The following is a 22,207-nucleotide window of genomic DNA, read 5'->3' on the forward strand; positions in this document are numbered from 1 at the left end:
AAGTTGGTTTCTACTTGGAAAGCATAACAGCTCTGGTCCAGTTAGTGGAGTGTTCGCTCCTTTTCTAGCTAGCTTGTTTGCTTGCACTTCCTTCTATCCCTTGATGGACTGGCACCCAGAGTAGGAGGACTTAATTTTCTTTGCCTAATTTGTTGAGCATTCTCTAGGCATTCTTTGACCAAATTCGAACTGATGGTTATTGATTGCTTTTAAGGCTGCTCGACTATTGTATAAGATGGCTTCTTGTTTCCGACATCACAAAACAAAAACATTTAATTACAACACCTATTTAAATCTCCAATATTAACAATACTAACTAAACAAACGCGTCCACGGTAACAACATATGAATTTCTAATAATTAGCTCTAAACAGTAATAATTTTGTGGTACGAACTCCAACATAACCGACGCCTAATAAATTCCAACTGCCCCCTGTTTGACGTAACAAATTATTTACCATTTCCCCTCTTCCCACCACTCTCCTCCGATCCATTAACCCCTTCCTCCGTCATCAACCTGTTCTCCGCCCGGCCGCGACGCCTCTGCCGCCACTTGTCCATCTCCTGCGATGTCTTGACGGGCAGTCGTCGTCGGCGCGGGTGGGGGAAGAAGGGCAGCAGCGTTCCGCTGTCACGACCACTCACAAAGTGACTTTTCAAAGGGCGCCCCCCACCACCGCCCTTTCTAGTCCTAAACGCGACGGAAGGGTCTCGGGCGCGCGATGTAAACAGTTCAAAGGCAGCTCTCGTCGCGTTCGGGTCTCCGTGCTGTTGCTGAACGCCGACATCGGCTATGATCGGCTTTGTTACAGAGTCGCTTGACGGCGATTCTCGCTGATGCTGCTGCCGGTGAAAAGAGAATAAGAATTGTTGAGAGGAAATTGCAGGAGATCGGTAGTTTTTTGAGGTGTCGGTGAAATAATTGTGATTATTCGTTTGGTGCTGAGAGGTTGAAGTTGATGAAAGTGACTTAAACTATTTTCGTCGAAGTGGAAGAGAATTTTTGTGGGATTGAGGAGCAGGACATGATTTTCTAAAAACGCTATTTATTTGCAAAAATGAGAAGCAAGAGTGTTCCGGTGAACTTGTTGATTAGGAAGATACACACAGCTTTAGGTAAGTGTCGTTTCGTTAAAGTTGATGAAACTTTCTGTAGAGTTGGAAACTTAAAGTAATGTGAGTAAACTCACTAACTAATGCAATGTTTGAAAGATTCGTTTGCATTCAATTTCCTATTTGTCAATGCTAACTATTATTTTAACAAAAAATCAGTTTTGATTCTGGACTTAAATTTGGTGAAAAATAAGACTTGCTAAGTGCAAACTGTTTATTTTGGATGTTTAAATCTTGTTTTCAGTTAAACAATAAACAAATAACTGGTTAAACTCTATTTTCCTAACATACGAAGGAACTTCATAATTAATTACGGAAAAAGTTTTATGGAGTTAAAAAATTTGAGTTTCTATAGATGCTTCATAATTAAACTTCCTTTGATTGTCCAGTGTACACCCTTCGATTGGCGGAAGTGTAATATTATAATTATTATAAGAATCAGAAATATTAGTTTCAAAATCTGTTGATTTTGTGGTGAAAAATATCTTAAAATGGTGAATTATTGGTTGTAACATTGACAATTTTTCGTTCTTCGTTATTAATTACAGAAAAAGTTTGATGGAGTTAAAAAATTGAGTTGCCATTGATGGTTCATAATTAACCTCAGTACTGCTAATTTTGGGTCCATTTTTATTCAGGTAGAAAAAGTTGTCCATCTCTCAATTGACGGAAATGTAATATCATAATTATTATATGAATCAGAAATACCTATTAGTGTTAAAATTTCCCGTTTTGTAGTGAAAAATCTCTTAAAGTGGTGAATTATTGGTTGTAACTGTTGACTATTTTTCGTTCTATTGGCATATTTTTTAATAAATATCCTTTACTGTGCACCTATAACCTCATATTTTCAAGTTACTTTAGTAACAAAGAAGTTTTGTGACATCTCTCCCTACTCCTGATAATCTGTCACAGTTACTGGAATTGGCTGTAGTGAATTTACATTAGAGGAAACAGACAAATTATTATTAAAATACTGTGCATGATAAAAAAAGAATAATGAAATGTCAATATTAATTAATATTTAAGAAAAAGATAAGGCTATAACACTAATTTGAATAAATATCTACCTTTGATATCACTCGTATGACGGTTGTAATATATGATAAGCATTACTGGTTTGACAACTATTTTCAGAAGATATTGTTAACAAGTAAGTCATGACAGGCAATAAAGTAGATTTTTTTTTCAAAGATTTTTCTATTGTTTGTTACTTTGTATGTCACTTACTTCATAGATCAGTATTACAGTTAACAAGTATTCATTTGTGACAATCTAACAGATATTAAACAAGAACCAAACATAATTCAAAATTATTTTTCAAAATATCTTAGATACTTAGATACTTTCAAGTTACGTTAGTAGCAAAGAAGTTTTGTGACACCTACTCCTGATAATCTGTCACAGATACTGAAATTGACTTTAGTGAATTTGCATTAGAAGAAACAGACAAATTGTTATTAAAATACTGTGCATGATAAGAAAAGGTTAATGAAATGCCAATATTAATGAATATTTAAGAAAAAGATAAGGCTATAACACTAATTTGAATAAATCTACCTTTGAATATCACTCGTATGACGGTTGTAATATATGATAAGCATTACTGGTTTCACAACTATTTTCAGAAAATATTGTAGATGCCTGTCATGCAATAAAACAGAATTTTCTATTCCAAGATTTTTGTATTGTTTGTAACTTTGTATGTCACTTACTTCATAGATCAGTATTACAGTTAACAAGTATTCATTTGTGGCAATCTAACAGATATTAAACAATAACCAAACATAATTCAAAGCGATTTTTAAAAAAATTCTTGCAATTTTTAAGCGTTCTTACATTTTCAGTTTGACAACTATCTCCGGAAACTATTTTTTTGTAATTAACAATACAAACAACATTCTATATAATTGACATTCTGATTTTTTGATATCGATAGAAGGAGACCTCGAGTATATAAAGTCTTTCCTTCGAGTCATGGAAGATTTTGTCAAACGATATTAATAATAGACAGAAAATATAATTTTTTTGTGAATTAAAATGGTAGAAAACAACTTTCATGTGTTTTCTCGGGTTGGACAGAATATATTTATTTCATAATAAAAAATGTACAAGCTTCATTAAATAGAATCTGAAGAACAAATCTAAAGAAAATTTAGAATAAATATATATTTGCAATTGTAGACAAAAATACGTTTGAAATAATATCTGGCTCAATGTTTGGGTTATTTTACATTTATTATTTTTTGTCTACGTTTATTTGTCAATTTATGAATGAAAATAGACGTCGAAGTTCACAGCAACAAGGAGGTAATGTAATGTAACAAATTCTGAGCGCGACCCGTATTTTCTTTTAGTTTGCCAAGTTTTTTGCAGCGAGAAAAAACTGATTAGTTGCAATAATACTACTGACAATCCGTTTAATCAAGTGGCACTTTTGACATAGTAAATGATGTTGGATCGGTGCCCGCAAAATAGATTTTCAGCCTTGGCAATTGGACAATGCTTCTATAAAATTAACTTTTATAAGTTCTTTATATAAAAAATGAATCTCGGGCAAATCCTACTAAAATAATTTAATACACAAACGATATTTCCTTTAAAATTATGGTATTCAATTTACTTCACTTAACCAAGCATGAGTCAGGGACTCATAAGCATGTGTGGTGTGTGGTCTTAGCTGCAGAGGCTATCAAACCATGGACAATATTTTATTTGCCACAAAAATCAGTTTTCATTATTTTGCTTTTTTATGCATGATAGTTTTCAATTTGCAATCTTCAAAACCAGATTTTCACCCTCCCACGCTGGCAGCATCCGACTAAATAAGGCCTCTATATAGTCTGTCCAACGACAAGATCCTTGACAGTGATAGATGTGTCTGTCATTTTATTTTCAAATTAGTTTATTTTATTTTACAAAGAAATAAGTTGGTACAATTGGAACGCATAGCAGAAAATTAATATATTTAAAATTTGATTGACAAGTGATTACTTCCAAATTTACAAAATTACCAAACCAAACCAAAAACTGTATAAAATTGAGAAAAACTAATCGAGTTATTTTATTAAAAATAATTGCAGTATGTGTAATACAAAACAAGCAAGGGTTTATTTAAAAAACACCACATACCACAAAAGATATAAAAAAGATTTCAAGCTCAAGCAACTTCCTGCATTTATTGTTACATTTATCAATATAATTATTCAATATGATTATTTTTTACCTATCGTGTGCTGCTATTTTACAGACACTCCAGTTTTTGGTATCATATACAAGATAGTATACAAACTTCATTTGTGGCTAATACATCTCTGACAAACTGTCTCTCGCGGTCTCTGGGCACCGAATATTAACTGTAAACTATGGTATGGGTCAACACTTAATTTTCCCGCGAGTATTCCTCCACTTAATTTTAAAAAACACGAAACACACGTAATAACACATTCCAAAATGCAAAATATTTATCATTTCTATTTGACATAATTTGACATAAAATTATAACCTATAAATTGGCAAGAGTTTGACAACTCTCAAAAATCTTAAGACGAGTTCACACGCATCGGCGTTCGTTTGTCGTTCATCTTTCCGTCAAACCAATAATATTGAAATATGATCTGTCAATTTTGGAATAAACGGGTTAAAAACAACAAGAGATGACGCATGACGGATTTATATATCAAGCCATCCATAGTTAACTTTAAAAATATTAGAAACTTTTTTTAGTTAAATAAATGGATTGGTATGGACGTCATCTGCTTTTCTTCTGTCATCATCTGTCGAAATCTTACCTGAGAAAAAAAAACAGAGTATACCTCCCTGACAACGTGAAACGTGAAAATATTCACTAAATATAATTCTCACATATACAGGGTGGTCCGAATTGTATTCCGGAAACTTCGGCAGCATATTCTGCAAATAAAAGTAAGTAAAAAAGTTCGTATGTCCTAAAATGCTTAGTTTCGGAGATACAGGGTGTAGAAGTTTCATTTTTATTTCGATTTTTTCCTAATAATTTCTGAAGTAACGGCAATATTTGGATGAAAATTGGTGTCTGGGAGTTTTTTGACATGAGAAATTTGAATTTTATGTCAATATGACACCTATACTTGTAGATGGGCGCCACCTACATATTTTCTAACTGGTTTGAAGAGTAATAGCTCTTCATCCCTACCTGTATAAAACTACTGAGTAAAAAAAAATATACATTTATGACTTTTTCCACGTAAAAAAGGCGTCTTGGTAAAAATCGCTACGAGTAATGGTTCCCGAGATATTTGGAATAGAAATTATCAATACCTATCATCATTGACATAAATTAAACATATTGACTAAATAGTTATTAGACTGAAATCATAAATCTGAAATGTTTTTGTGTCAAAAGTTGAACAGAAATTGTTTTATCATAATTTTTTTTTGGAAAAATTATGATAAAACTTAATTTATGATAAAATTTTAATTTAAAAAAATAAAAAATCCCCAATTTTATCATTGCAATCAAATAACTATCTACTCAACATATATGTTTATTTCTTGTTCAAAATGACGTGTATTGACTATTTCCGTTCTAAATATCTTGAGAACGGTTGCTCGTAGCGATTTTTGCCAAGAGATATTTTTTACGTAAAAAGTCACGGAAATGTATATTTTTTCACTAAGTAATTTTATACAGGTACGGACGAAAAGTTATTACTCTTCAAATGAATTAAATCACATGTAGGTGGCGCCCTCTACAAATGGGAGTCATATTGAGATCAAAATCAAATTTCTCATATCAAAAAACTTCCAGACACCAATTTTTATCGAAATATTGAGGTTAGTTCAGAAATTATTTGGAAAAAATCGAAATAAAAATGAAACTTCTACACCCTGTATCTCCGAAACTAAGCATTTTAGGACATACATTTATACGAACTTTTTTACTTATTTTTACCTGCAGATTATGCTGCCGAAATTTTCGGAATACAGTTCGGAACACCGTTTGTTTGGGTAGTATTTTACAAAATTTGCAGGCTATTGAAGAATCAGAAAATGTACAGAATGGTCGCGTTCATCAGGACAAGTTGATCAGTCAGCGATGTGCCATCGATTGGTTGTCCTGCTGAACACGCTTTTTAGCATCCCTGAGACAAGGAACTCTCTTTCCCTGTCTAAGAAGCATCATAACAACTTAACCTAGCTTTATGTGTTTGTATTTTGATTCAAAAATCCAAATCTATAGATTTTATATTTAGATTTTTGCACTTTTTTGTACATTATTGCTCTTCAATTTCAACAATGAATCCTATCCAAGCAGCAGTGCTAATTGCTCAAGAAGACACTCTAGATGTAGGTCTAATAATAGGACGAGCGGTTGATCTTCTTCAGCCCGTTGATCCGCATCACCTCATAAATTTGATTATCAAAATCATAACTAGGTAATGCATATTAAATTGTTTTCGCCCATTTTTGGCACAAATCGAGGGGATTAGTCAACCGAGAACAATAAACAGAATGGTTTGTTTTCGTTTTCAAAAACATTTTGTGACATTTGGCGTATGTGACGTTTAATCAATATGCGTCGGTAGGGTAGCGTATTTTAAATCTGATGGAAAAAATGGCGACTGATCCCAGAGCGCTCACAACTAATCGGCGCGTTCAGCAGAAAATTAGTGATCGCTGCAGTAGCGCTACGTCCTGATGAACGCGACCATTACAGAAATAAATTGAAAAAAAAATTTAGGAATCAAAAATTGGAGATTGTCATTATTGCCACAGAGTTGCTAAAAGCTACACATTGCGTTCTAGATATATTCCGCAAAGAAAATTGCCCAAAAATTATTCCACTAATAATATTGATTTATATTATGTCTATGCACTCTGTTTATGTTGTGTTATTTATAACTATTATTACATACTTTTCCAACAGCTGTTCCTGTCCCAAATCCACTTAAATAAATATATAAATCACCGTGAAATTTTTATAGGAAACATCCATTATTCAAATTTAACGTCCAAGTTATGAGCAACGTTATTTTTAACGCGTCTATAATATATGACAATTACTAATTCTCCTATATGTTTTTGTTTGGAAATCTAAGCTCTGTCAGAGCATTTCCAAGATTAGCTTGAGTAGGTGGAGATGTATCGTAATCGATTTTGATATCTATAATACTCTTTTAATCTACATTTAGACTACAATAAATCTTTTATAATTGATTCGTTAATAGTAGATATGTTTCCTTATCTAATCCTGACAATTCTGAATTAATAATATAATAGTGTATTGATTAGTGTTTAAAACAGTGTTTTTTAAGCTATTGATTATGTTTTTGTTTACTGGAAGAACAAATATTTTCTGGGATCTGTGGGGACTGTCATTAAATTGCAGGAAAAAAAATCAAAAGAGCGATCAATGATTGAAACAGATGACAATACTGTGTTACAGGATTTTACAATTAGTGATTGGTACTAAAACAAAAGGTGAGGTTGTAGTGCTGATTGGTACTAGAACTAAAAGCTTCATGCTAAAACAAATTATCGCTCCACAAATTTTAGCAAATTATATCAAGCCTTTGACATTTTCATGGATTTTTTTTCTTGAAAATTTAAAGGGCTTTTTTGTTTGTAAAGTCGACATATTTTTCACCGTATAACATGGAAATGAAATACTTACATAATCACCAGTTATTTTCACCCCAATGTTGGAAATTGAACGTAATTGGCGAAGTAAGTTTTAATCAATACAGAATCACAATTTTGAATATTGTTTAATTATTTATTAACTATCAACATAGAGTTGGACTATATTAAAATACTGTTAACCAGGAAGTAACAAACGAAGATGGAACAATATGTTAAGCCCATTAAATCTATGAAAGTATATAGTAACTTGTTACTATTAATTTCAAAAGTATTTTATTGCATATTGGATACTTTCTAAAAAACAACATTTTTTTTAATAAAACTGGTTTATGATACTTTAATATGCGTTTTATTATCAAAATTTATTACTAGCAGTGTCACTAGCACGTAACGTAACCTGTATTTTTCAATACACTTATACCTTATTATTTATAGATAATTCTATAGCTGAGTTTGGAATGGTTGAAAGTGTCTACACTTTTTACATTATGCATATGCATTTGTATTATCAATGCAAATATGCACAGTTGCATATTTGAATTCATAATGCATCGATGTAAGTTTGGTGTACACTTTTATTGTGTTTGGTAATGCTAAGCAGTTTGAACGGTGTTAACACCATATGCTTGATCAGAAAAGATGATCAATTTTGTACAACACCGGTAGTTATTTTTTTGTTTGGTGCATTCATCCATTAATTTTTTCCTGATTCATCACATGACCAAGCTATTATTGCAAATTTTGAGCGCGAGAGTCTCTGAAGAGAGCCATGTTATTTTGAAATAACTTGTTCCAATTAAAAAAATTACAAAGTACAATATAATATAAATATACAGAAGTATAATATAAATGAAAGGTCAAGAGAAAAATTAGGTAAATCATTTTTTTGCTATATTTAAATATTCGATGCATTTGGTTCACAATGAGTGTAAGTATCTTTAGAAGTGGCAAAATTGGGAAACAACAACCTACTCAGAAGATATATAGCGTCAAAGTTACTCTACAAATGAAAAACAGCAGGCAAGTTCTGTAGTCTATTTTTGTAACGTTTTAAATATTAAATCGTGCTTTTCTCAATTTGGAGGGAATTTGACTGCTTTTTTTCCCTGGACCTTCAAATATAATAATACAAATGCAAAAAATAAGACGCCATAGCATCATGAAACATTGTTAAAGATAAACAGTTTAAAAACAAATTTGGTCATAAAAAGTTAACATTTTGGAAAAAAAAAGTCTATCATCGTCATTAAAAAATACATTAATAGAGTCGAACGCCTCTTTTAATAAGTAGTTCTGAACAATGCTCTTTGCCATTTCATTTTGGAGATAACTGACGCTTTCTGGCGAACTATTAAACTATTAAAAACATTTCTTCCTCGTTTTCTTCGTTGCGGCGGAACCCATTGAAAGATTCGTTTTGGCCATCGATCATCTGGCAATCTCATGAGGTGCCCAAACCATTTCAGCGATCTTCTCTCTATTCTATAAACTAGAATAGTGTCCTGAGCATCCATTCTTCTTCTTATCACTTCGTTGCGCACGCACTCCCTTCTAGATACCCGTGCGCTTCGCCTGAGGTAGTCCATTTTGGTGGCAAGAAGTCTTCTGCGCAAATCAGAGTTAGCCGTCCATACCTCACATCCATAGCACAAGACGGATTCAACCAGGCTCTGTCCAAGTCGTTTTTTATTCCTTTTGGATATGTGTCTATCCCACCAAACTGAGTTTAAGCATCCGATTACTCGTTTTGCGTTCTGAATCCTTATCTTAACTTCCTGTTGTTCGAGGCCTCTTTTATTAATATTAACGCCCAAATATTTAAATTGTTCTACCTGTCTAAGCTGCACTTCCTCATTCAGCAGAAGTTCAAAACTGGTTTCCGAGTTAACCACCACGTTCCGCGACGATCCTGGAACGATGGAATAAGAGAATCCATGGAAGCTCGGCAATTAGAGGATGATGATGTCTTTGATAGACTAGCTTGGAGACGGGAAACGGGAAGACTGCGTCAGCAGTAGGAGACCTACCCTAATGATTTGTTTTGTATTGTAATTGGTTCCACCCGTTATATATATATATATATATATATATATATATATATATATATATATATATATATATATATATATATATATATATATATATATATATATTATATATATATATATATATATATATATATATATATATATATATATATATATATATATATATATATATATATATATATATATATATATATATATATATATATATATATATATATATATATATATATATATATATATATATATATATAAAACATATTTCTATTAAACTATTAAAAAAAAATTGGCGCCGGGAGGCACGTATAGCCGCCCATACTAAAATATGTTAATAAAAAGTTGGTAGGCAGTTCTTTTAGTTTCAATTATCTCAAAAATTGTGACTTTGGCTGATTTTGATGTTATTACAAATTTTCTTGCAAATACTATTTCTAATCTTAAATTGAAAACCGCGTTTCACTAGCTACTGTAATTTTGGAGTTACGATTTTTTACAATTTTTAACCCCTCCAATACCCCCTTACCAACCCCCACCCCCACCAAAAACTAATGGCAAGATTCTCGGGTGCCACAGTATTTTTGTGCCAAATTTGGTTAAAATCGGTTCAGCGGTTTTTGAGTTATCGTGTTACAGACAGAGGGACAGACAGACAGACACCACGAAAATATTTTGTTTTTAGGTCATTTATGATCCAAATAATTCATTTTGAGTAAAATTAAAAAAACTTTTCTTTGTCGATCTTAATAGCCTACCATTTACCTGTTGGTATGGTCAGCTAAAAAAATAAACTATATTTGTAGGTCAATTAGTTTCTTAGATTTTTGGAACAAATGACACTTCGCCGTTTTTTAATTGCGCTGTGCCACTTTTCACATTATACTTAACACCAACCGTTATAACCTACACCGCACCAAATCGTTATTCCGAATTCGCCTTAAAATCAAACTAGAAAACCTTTAGATTAAATCCATTTGTCTCTCGTCCCCTTATGATTAGTCTTACTCGTTAGATGAGAGTATTATGGGAAACGAATTTACATATCTTCAAAAAATTAATCATATTTATTTTTTGGTTTCTTCTAACACTTCTGATTTTTTAAATTTATTGAGAACCAAACTAGCAAAATCATAATAGCCAACGGTTTCAATCCTTATGGATCGTTCTGTACAAATATTAATTTATAACGACTGGACCAATTAATTGACCAAGTTTAATTGAATTTTAAATTTGAATAACTAATTACTATTTAATGGTAATAATAAATAAATGATGTTATGTAAAAAAAGCGTTTAAGAATATATTTTTTTATTTTCTGAAGCACTGTTTTGTATGGTACAAATAGTACTTCTATCACCTACATTTATAACTGGTAAAATCAATATTTATTTTGCTCGCGTCAAATGGAAGGGCCGACACACAAATTACAGATTAATTTTCTACTTTATATAACACCTGCATCATTAAATCATTTCATAACGCTGTTTGTCATATTGTGCATATTTGTTTAAGATTAAACGAGTCGGTGGTTGCGTTTAATCTACCGAACGATAGTAGTAGATCAAAGTGGGTTTTGATAGTACAAAGAAAAAATGAGCAAATTTTGGACGTGTTGAATATGAGCTATTAACAAAGCAAAATAACAAATTTAGGGTAGGAAAAATAATTAAAAAGTGTAATTTGTAGTAATATATTTTCGCAGTTTTTATGTAGGTATTTGGATCTATAGAATGTCCATGTTCAGCTATCCTTCAACGTTACGTCATAATATTGTCGAGCTCCCTCAATTTCGCAGGCTTTACGGCTATTACTTTCCGAGAATACAGTCGAGAGCCATTCTTAGTGGAACACCCTCTACTCTAAATTCAATTTGTAACATAATTTTCTATTAAATTATTGTAAAATGGTGGTTTTTGTAGTAGCTACTACAATAAATAAAACGATTTAAATATTTTTTGGAAGGGTTTGTTACTTATGCGGACAGGAAATCCGGCCGATTGAAAATAAATGAAAAGGGCGGTGGGGTGAAGGGCGGAGATGGAAAGTGACTTGACAGGACCTGTTTATGACCGGGAAACAAATATTTAATCGAATCGTCGACGGGAAGTTTTAAAACTTATTTACCGTCGCCTATTAAACAAGTTTAAATTAAACAATTTAAATATTTGCCTGTGAGATTGTCATTCGCAATAAATCTTGGACGGATTCGGTAGAACTCTTTAAACCCTAAAAATACGTGTAGTGTTACATGGAAAGGGTGGGGAGTTTCACAAAATCTATTGTAATTCTTTATTAATTATTTCAATATTAATTTAACACTCCGTATGTATATTAAATGATAAAAACTTATATCTGTGTATCTATCTCACCCTTATAACTTTTTTTATTTTTTGAGACAAAAAAAATTATGTAAGCATTATGTACGCATATTTGAAGTGAAACTTCTTAATAACAGCCATTAAACTGAAAGATTTGAAAGATTGTTTTATGAATGCTTTTTATAAACTATTCTAGCTTTATAATTTTATAATGTTTTTTAAATTTTTATTAAGAAACGATAATTCTCTACATCTATATCTCTGACTACTACTGCTACTAACCAACAATCTGTTTTGTGTGGTCTGTGGTCTGTTTTTGTTTAAATGTTTTGTTCATTATTCAGGTGGGGATTTATTTTTAAATTAATGGTAATCGTTAGGCAACCAGTAAACTAATAGAATGTGTATTTCTTTTGCATAATCAAAATTTTACTTAACCAAATTGTCACTCTAAATCGCTGTCTTTTTTAGACATATTTCACTTGTCTTTTCATTATTCAATTCATTATTTGAATTCTGAGAATGTTGTTAACAAAAGTTTCATCTTAAAATAAAATTTTAATCAATCACAATTGTTTATCTCCATCATTTACCGGATTAATAATATAGCGTTTTTTAAACCACTACCACTGCGAACGGCAGCTTTTCATCGGAGAGTAGTCGTGGATAAAGTATTTCACTGGAAAGAAAACTAATTAATAACAATAAACAAAAAAAAAATAGATATTGGGCGCCAGGCATGTACAGAGAAAGAAAACACAGTTGTTTATTACTTACAACTAATGACTATATTTATTCATGATGTTCTTTGATGGTAAATAACATTGTAAAATTTTAATAATCATAGTGGTTATATGTCAAAGAAGGTTACGTTAGAAATAATATTAAATATGTTCATTCTTAAGGCAATCCTGCTTCAAACAGTAAATCATGAGGGGGGACTCGTATCTCTGTACAGTCTCTCGGCTATGCTATTAGCCAATACAACAAAAGATGCCAGGATGAGGACACCATGAACCAATACAGCCGTAACTATTGACTAGGCTTAAAAACAGGAACGAAGCAGCACGGGGCCTACCCCACATCCACGCTGGGGCACTCTGTACATAGGATAAACTATCCGTACAGTGGACACTCGTCCATCGGACGCCTGTCCATAGGAAAACTATACATGGGAACACTACCCGTACCTTAGAACACCACTAGGACCTTGGATAATGCCCGAACCTTGGACATCCAACCATAGGATAATGTCCGTACTTGGACCATAACCTTGGAATCAATACATATATATGGGACACCTGCCCATATCTTGGAAATAGTCCGTACCTTGGACCCTCGAAATACTTCCGAGGGCTCAATAATAAACAAAGAAACTGTCCTTTCTTTCATTTAACATTCTGGAGGACAAAATAAAACCAACGTGTCAGCAAACACCAAATATGAGTTAAGGTGGGCCAATCCAAAACTCTACTCTGTACCTCGAAATAGCAGCTGATTCGAATTATACAGCAAGATTTAAATTATTGCAATTTCTCTAATCAGGGACTGTTGAGATGGCCGAGGCCAAACCCAAAGTGAAGTTAAGCGCGGAGAGCGACCTAACCTTGAAAATAAATGCCCACAGAGCAGCACAGGATTGTCGACTTGAGAACGTTAGAACTATACGGAATCGGGTGACGATACGCCAGGCATCATATATCATATATAAAAAAGACATGTAACGAACTAAAAACGTTACAATAATACAGAAATTACAGCTCAGTTACAAATAATTAATTATTTATAGCGATTTATACAGTAATTTTATTAAATTATACGAATGTTCTCGTTGATTATTGGTTTGAAATAAATGTGACTGTCCTGCAATGAAAATGCGAGTTACTAACTCTAAATTTTAATTCTGAGCTGGCAAATGAGCTAGATGCTTTATCTAAACTGTTATTCAGAAGCTACAAATCTGTCGATGAAAATATGCATGAAAATTTACTTTAGAGATATTATTTTAGCCATTACCTAGCACACATCCTGACCATTGGTATGCATCAAGGTTGGTGCAGTATTCAGTTTGTTATAGTGATTCTCTTAGCCGCGTATGGCACAGATCGTCACCCAGCGTCACTAAAACTTTTAAGCGATATAGCCTTTAACAAAATATTTCCATAGCGTATATATAGTGCCTTATACTGCAATAAATATCAACATCTCTATCTAATTTAGTACCATCTATCACCAATGATTGAAATGGAAATAGTTGGCTATTCTGATTTTGCTCGTTTGTTTAAAATCCCGTTCGGTTAAAACTGTGCAAAATAACCAAAATGCATAAAAAACTTTACACTCTATTTTAGGTAAAAATTACCACAAAATCAAATTCTTATCAATGAAGTCTCCGGTGCCAATTACTTCATTGTAACCTTGGCGAGCCCCTTGGAAATGCCGACGCTGCCACCCCCGAACGTCGTCAGCGGTGGTTAACAATTGCCCGGAGGGTGAATTCCGACCTGAAGGGTGTTGAGGTAATTGGGCCTAAAGGAACGCGGTGTGTAAAGGAAAAAAGGAAATTTGGAGGTCGAAATAATATAAGGAAATATTTGAAGGAGAATGAGATAATTTAGGGTAACATTATAGTGGTAATAGTCAGTGACAGAGTGGTTCTGTTTTAACCTGATAAACTGCAACAAATGAAGGAACGCATTTAGTTAATTATTTCCTGTTATCTAAAAGTTGAATTGTAGAAAAAAATCCTCTTACCGAATAAAGGTTGATTCTCATATATACCTTCCGTTTCTATTCCATATCCATTCCGTATTCGTTCCGTATTTTTTTACTGTATTGACGCTATACGTAAGCTTCCGTTCCGTATCAGTTCCATACTTTTTATTGTACAATTTATATCATTACGAAAGTTTTATTTTAAAGAATTGTATATTTTGTAAAGGATAATAGATTTAATTAAGAGGCGAAAGAATAAATAAATATGAGCAAAATGTTGACAGAACTGGTACAAATGTAAGAACTTGACAACGCTACAAATATGACTGATACGCTTCAGTCCGTCCGCCAAAAAATCTATGGAAGGAAAGGATATGGAACGGAAGGGAAACGGAACGGATAGTGTGCATTGTCCTATTCACTTACATGATATAATATTTTATGTAAACGGAAGGGAACCGGAAGGAAGCCGATATGGAAGGTATACTGAGAACCAACCTTAAACCTCTAAGCAGACCAAATCTATTTCTTATTTCCAACCGTATAAATATACTCTTCTATAGTTGAAAAAATATCTATCCCCTATCCCTTAGGCCACGGACTAATTGGTCCCGAAAGACATCGTCCGTCACCATTTTATCGACGAACTCGGACGACGAAAAAAAGATAAAGTCAAACAGACAAGACGCCATCGGCCTCATGTCACCGGGAATTAGATGGATGAAGCCTCTGGCGCAGCACCAGCTTGAAACGCCCTCATGGTATGGTTAGGTACTGCAATTTATATACGACGCGAAAGGAGAAATTTTGCAGTTATTTTATCATTTGTCAAGAAAATTTAAATGTTAATATCTTTAGATAAATAAATAGCTTTATGTTGAGTCACAGATTAAGTATAAAATTTATCACTACCTAATTTGTAAGATGTTAAGTGCTAAGGTAATTCAGTTTTAGTATTAGTAGTTTTTCAGTCTTTTAAATTTAATTTCATGTAAGTAATCTGTATCCCTCGGGTAGATTACTTATTTTTAGTCACTGCTAACAAAATTAACATTAGAAAAATTGGTTAGATTTAATATTAACATTAGTTAATATTAAATTGATATACTTACCTTTCTAAATATCACCCTTGATTTATAAATAACAAGATGTATTAAATGAACGAATAACTAATAGATTTACTTATTAAAAATACTTATGTATGAAGTTAACGTTTATTACCTTCTTGAACGAAATTATTTTGAAATCGGGAGATATATTCATGTTACTGTTAGCATGACCGTATAAAAAAAGACATTTAATGAAGGAAATCGTACAATTTGCTAAAAAGAAAAATTAATAATATGCGTATCATATATTTAACTGTTATGATAAAAAAGTATATTTAAAGGTTTGTTAGAAATCGATAGCTGAAAAAACATTTATGTGAACATTTTTAATTTAACTTAATATAATATATATATTGAGACTGTATAGCTACTGATTAATGTATTATCAACAAAGTGAGTAAAAGGTATTACAAAGAGAATAAAGTTATTTGTTTTGAGAATTGCAATAGAATGTTAAGTAGAAGAAGAGTTTTATGGAGATGAAGAAAATTGTATCTAAAAAGATTCTTCAGTTTGATGCTAAAAAAATAATTTAGGTATTTTAACTATTTAAAGTTAGTTTTTTAAATAACCTAACACCTTATACAGGGTGTCCAAAAAGTAATGTATCTAACTTCGGTGGGTGATTCTTTCTACAGATAAAAATAATAAAAAAAGTTCCTAGAAAGGTTAAATAAAAATAATAAATATTTTGTTTATTTTTAAGAATATTGGTAAACCGTTTTTCTGGAAGTTTGGTAGTTTTTAACAAATTTTAATGGCGGCAGTGTAAGATTCCGTAATAGTTCTGAAAGGGTACTTTCTATTAGGATAGAGGGTTCTACTAGTGCTACTTCTTTTATCCTTATAGATACAGTAATTTTAAGAAATGAAAATTAAAGCTAGCTCTTTGTTATTAAAAAAGGTGTTCTTCGTTTTCACGAACGGTGAACGGTTTTCAAGATATTTGCGTTTAAAGGTTCCGATGTATCGATTTTGGTATTAGCGAAATCAGGAGATTTATTTTATTTAAAATTTCTTTACATTTAGTCATTTCGCTAATACTAAAATCAATGCATCGTAATCTTTAAACGCAAATATCTTGAAAACCGTTCACTCTTTCGAACTAAACTAAAAGCGACTTTTTTACATAAAAAAGTTCTAGCTTTTTATGTCATTTATTGAAATTACTGTATCTACAAGGATAAAAGAACTACCACCAGTAGTAATCTCTAACCTAATGGAAAGTACCCTTTCCTTTTGTTAGGGAATTTTACATTATCGCCATTCGCTTTGGCAATAAAATGTGAGTAAGAGTACAAAATTTCAAGAAAAACTGTAAAACTAAACAAAATAGTATATTATTTTTATTTAACCTTGCGAGTGCTGTAACTTCTTCGGGAAGCATTTTAGGGTATATGTTCATATGCACTTTTAGTTTTATTTTTATCTGGAGAATTATTCTGTATATCATAATTTTTTCTGATATTTTTCCTCTAACCTTGATTTAGAATATCAAATACTTATTTTCAATAATTAGCAGTTTGTTCTGAATGCTATAATTTTTACTCTTCTTTTTAATTCACTTCCGACATATGAACATAGTTATTATACAACCATTGCATGGTTGTTAATTTAAAATAATAAATTATTTAATATTAATCATTAATAAGTAATTTAATATTTAGTTATTAATTATGATAAATGCTATTTATTATTAATTTTAAATTTTATTATAACGCGTGTTTTAATTCTGTCGGTAGCGGTTGCTAACCTGCACAATGTTACCAAATAGGGAAATTGTTCCCCCAAATTAAAGTAAACAATAATAATTATATTGATGACTTAATTTTGTCAATTTTTGGCTACTCTGCTTTGACTAGCACTGCATGCCACTGGTTGTTTTCCAAATTGCATGCAAAGTTAAAATAAAAGACTGACTGATTTCGAAGGACCATAACCTAACAAGACTTCGTATTGTAACTTCCAAAATCCCTGTTACTTTTTCAATCAAAGTAACGTACTTTAAGAAAATTATTTTCCATACAGTGATGTATTACAGTTTCACCCATTTCTCCTTTTTTATCTGTGACTTATATTTCTTGTTTATAAAATCCCCTGTAACTTTTTCCATCAAAATAACACCCTTTAAGAGTCTATTACGCTGTACTTTCAAGTCGCTCTCAGGGGCGGGTAAAGCGGGTGTCTGGCTGAAGGAAATATATATATTATATTTCAGAAATATGCCTAAAGCTGAGCCCGATCCTGTCGTGTTAAGCCACACCAAAAATTCCAAACACACGTGCTGTAATTAAGGATTGATTAAGGTTTGCAGAGCTTTAGCATTTGCCATAAAATAGCGAGCAATTTATTACAAAACCATAAAAATTATATATCACTGTAATCAGAAAACTTCAATCTATTTGTAACGGAATGTAAATTATGTCTTTATCTTCGAGAAAATTTGTCGGAAAATTTAGTCCAAACATAAGGAATATTTTGTTGATGTTTGACCAAGTAAAAGCATTTGCTTAACTTTTATTCATAAGACCCATTATCTTCCATACATTAAAGCATTATTTCTTGATCCAGTATTCCTTTTTTTAACTGTCGTTTCCCAAATTTTACGCAAAGTTAAACCAAAAAACAGTGACAGCGTTCGAAGGACTAAAAACTCGCAAGCCTTCCCCCAACATATTGCATTCCATTACAACATACTTTTCCCCTTGTTCTTTCGGCCTTCGTCGGCTGGTCGTTCGGGGGCGACAATAAAACTGTCCGTCACTCAGCCGCCGCTTGGTAAGAGAGAAGCCCTGACTGCGAAATTAACTCGAAGACGAGCCTCGCGAAGACGTCACTCCGAACCTTATTATCGTCCGCTCGGAATTTGATGTCAGTTTTTTAGCTTAAAATACTTTTTCTGTCTTTTTTTTTCGTGCATTACGATAGCTTTATATGATATAATATATGTCTACTAGCGTGTACCTGCGACTTCGTTTGCGTCGAATTAATCATTTGTAATGGTGATGATAAAGCAAAGCAAGAATTTCCATTAACATACAAACTGACGTAAAAAAATCAGCTTTTTACGTCAAGCGCTTTAAGCAGGATCGTGATTAATCAATGACCAGATTTTTCAAAACACCCTGTATACATTTTTAAAAAATCTTAAAATATGTAAAAAAACAAAATAAAATATACGTGTTTATACGTACGTATATTGTAATATTTGAGGGGTTGTTTCACCTCTTAGGAAATGGAATTTCGAAAAATCCCTTCTTATCGGACTTTTACACCCTAGAATCAACCTGTATGCCAAAATTGAGCTTCTTACGTTGAGTGGTTTGAGCAGGATCGTGATTAATCAGTGAGTCAGCCACTTAAGGATTTTATATATTAGTATAGATTAATCTCAGATGCAAAATGTTAGACTTTCATAATTACTTTAAAATACAAAAAGGCTACTGATCTTCGTCAAATAGTAATACTACAAAATATATCTAGTATTTTTTTAATTTGACAGTTTCCTATTCATAAATGTTTCTAATATTTTTTAAGATAACTATGGATGGGTTTATACATATATAAATCCATCATGGCGTCGTCTCCTTTGTTTTTAACTAGTCTTGGTTTATTCTAAAAATGACAGATATTCCAATATGATTGGAGTGACGGAACGATGGACGACGTACGGATGCAGTTGAGTATGCCTTAATATACTCGAATTAAGATTTTTGAAGCTTGTCAAACTCTTGCCAAATTTAAAAGTTTTTTTCAAATAATAATATTTGCGATATTGTTTTTGCAGTTTGAGTTGTGTTAGTTAGTATACGAAGTAGTAGTATACGAAGTTAGTATACGAAGTAGTATACGAGAAAAGTTAGTATACCGGGTGCGTCTTAAAAGTGGCTTACCCCTATAACTTTTTTATTTTTTTCAGATAAAAATCGATATTTGGTATGTTGGTATATGACATGAATTAGCATTTTGTCGTATCCAATTTTTTTGTCACTTCCTGTTTTACCGGAAATAACTACAACTTTTTATAAATAACACACTCGGTATTTTTTTTACTTTATTCGATATAAAATGATACTTTGAATAGAATGAGATATCATATGTCAACTTTGACATTTTCGTATATGGTTAATTTGAAATTGTAACATGCGGTTCATAACGACAATTTGACTCGAAATACCAAGGATGTGTTATTCGTAAAAAAATGTTTTTCCGAATATGCTAATGAGCCACCCACCAATTTTGAAAAATTGAAATATGATAAAACAAATGCGATTTGGACATCTTTTAAACGGCTAGGACAAGACACGAAAAACATTAGACGATAAAATATATTTTTCCAAGAGCCCTTGATTAAGAATTAGTGTTTTTAACATAGCCATTCCAGGTCCCATTCAAAAATCAAAAGGTGTAATCCTTTCCGGTGAAACAGGAAGTGACCAAAAATAATTTAATTCATCAATCAATCCTAATTTATGTCATATACTAACAAACCAAATCTCGTTTTTTTTAATCTAAATAAAAACTTATAGGGGTGAACCACTTTTGAGACGCACCCGGCATACCCAGAGTGTTGTATTAACCACAACCACCAATAAAGTTTGTATACTTATCAACCATCAAACGTAAATAATTATAATTTTTAGTACTGCAGACAGATATGGCCAAAAGGTACTGGTTTAAAAAATTAAGATTAAAGTTAATTAACCGAATTTTCAGCTATAAAAATCAGTTTGTAAATTATTGAAATTACTATTAATAAAATGTGTTGTTTTATTTATTCCTATGCAATATTAAAAAAAATAGATTGACATATCTTCGTGCATTTATTATATATTGATAAATATAGTAATTCTATTACCATATTGATAAAAATATAGTAACAAAAAAAAATAAATAAAATATAGTACTAAATGCTGGAAATTTCTCGAAGTTGGAAATTAAGAAATAGTTCTTTTTTTTTAAATTTTTGTATGTGCTGTTTTGTTTAACACATACCTTTGTTTTGTATTAAAAACTACAGTTCATATCAGATAAACTTTAAGTTATGTGATTAAGCTTGACCGGCGCAGCCCATTTATAGCCCCACTTTTATATATTTTTAAAACCTAACCCCATTTTTTTTTGTTAATCAAAATATTTCAGGAAACAAAAATAAATTAATTATAAATATATAAGCAGTTATTATTTACATCAACAAAACTCACCTTTTTAACAGTAATTAATAATGGGACATAAAGGGCCATTACTACCGCTTTCCCGTTCAAAATATTGTAATAAAATTGCAAAGAGTATTTTACGTATATTAAGCTATCTGGTACACCTCACACTAAAAGAGGTTCTAAAAAGAACAATGTTCGACTGCAAGGTCATATAGTGAACATTTTCAAGCTTAAAGTATCCCAACACTATTTATTTAAACCAAAATTTGTAATACAAAACTAAACTGTCAAAATGAATGACAATGTCAGGAAATAAATAAATAAATGCGGCAACTTGACATTCTTTACAGCAGAGCTACCACCTGAATTCCCAGCGCGAAATTTAAATTCCAGTTTGGTTTGGTTTGGTTGAATTTAAAAATCGCGCCCTCGATTTCGTAACTAAAACTTTAATTTTATATCAAATATATAAAATTCTAACATATTTACAACAAGAATATGTATCGAGCTTAACAACTGAACCGAACAGTATTTGGTACATTTGTAGGAGTTGATTTCGGTTGACGGGCGACAAGAAAATCTCTTAAAATTCCGTCCATCCGCCCGGTCGGACAATTTGCCGAAATTGCATATGCGATGAGTCGCCGAAAGTCAGGTTCGAATCTAATACACGTCTGGATCGTGTCAAGTCGATGCCTGCTTTTTTCCTCTCTCTTCTTATTACCGAATACCGTCTCTAATGCTTTACATCAGAAATGTATCGAATCGGGAAGCAATTTGTTCTATTGAAGATTTTATTATTTATAGATAATTTTGTTCAACTGTTCATTATAACGTTAACATAAGAAGTCTTAACTTTGTAGTATGTAACTTCATTTCACTAGTCCGAAAAAGTAGCAAAATAAACGTTCGGCATTTAACGTTTTATGTAAAACTGGCTAGGTAGTTTTACACAAATGAAGAAGGAAATTAAAGATAAACGATTATACTATATCCGTATTGTAGCACATTTTTAGACAACTTCTTTATTTTTAAGATTTTGATGGTTAAACATCAACAAAATATTCCTTATGTTTGGACTAAATTTTCTCGAAAATAAAGACATAATTTAAAATTCCGTTACAATA

General features: G+C 31.9%; 1 protein-coding gene across 1 annotated transcript in view; it reads left to right on the top strand.

The window, feature by feature from the left end:
- Positions 1-577: 577 nt before the first annotated feature.
- The window catches only part of LOC115884624 (protein tiptop), a 166,461-nt gene continuing 144,831 nt past the window's right edge, over positions 578-22,207 (top strand). The window contains exon 1 of the mRNA XM_030903271.1: positions 578-1,116. Within this exon, the coding sequence (XP_030759131.1) occupies positions 1,059-1,116 (58 nt within the window). The 5' untranslated portion in view covers positions 578-1,058. The remainder of the gene's footprint in view (positions 1,117-22,207) is intronic.

This window comes from Sitophilus oryzae, unplaced genomic scaffold, assembly GCF_002938485.1.
Source record: "Sitophilus oryzae breed Bouriz unplaced genomic scaffold, Soryzae_2.0 scaffold_306_pilon_pilon, whole genome shotgun sequence".
Classification (NCBI taxonomy): Eukaryota; Metazoa; Arthropoda; class Insecta; order Coleoptera; family Curculionidae; genus Sitophilus; species Sitophilus oryzae.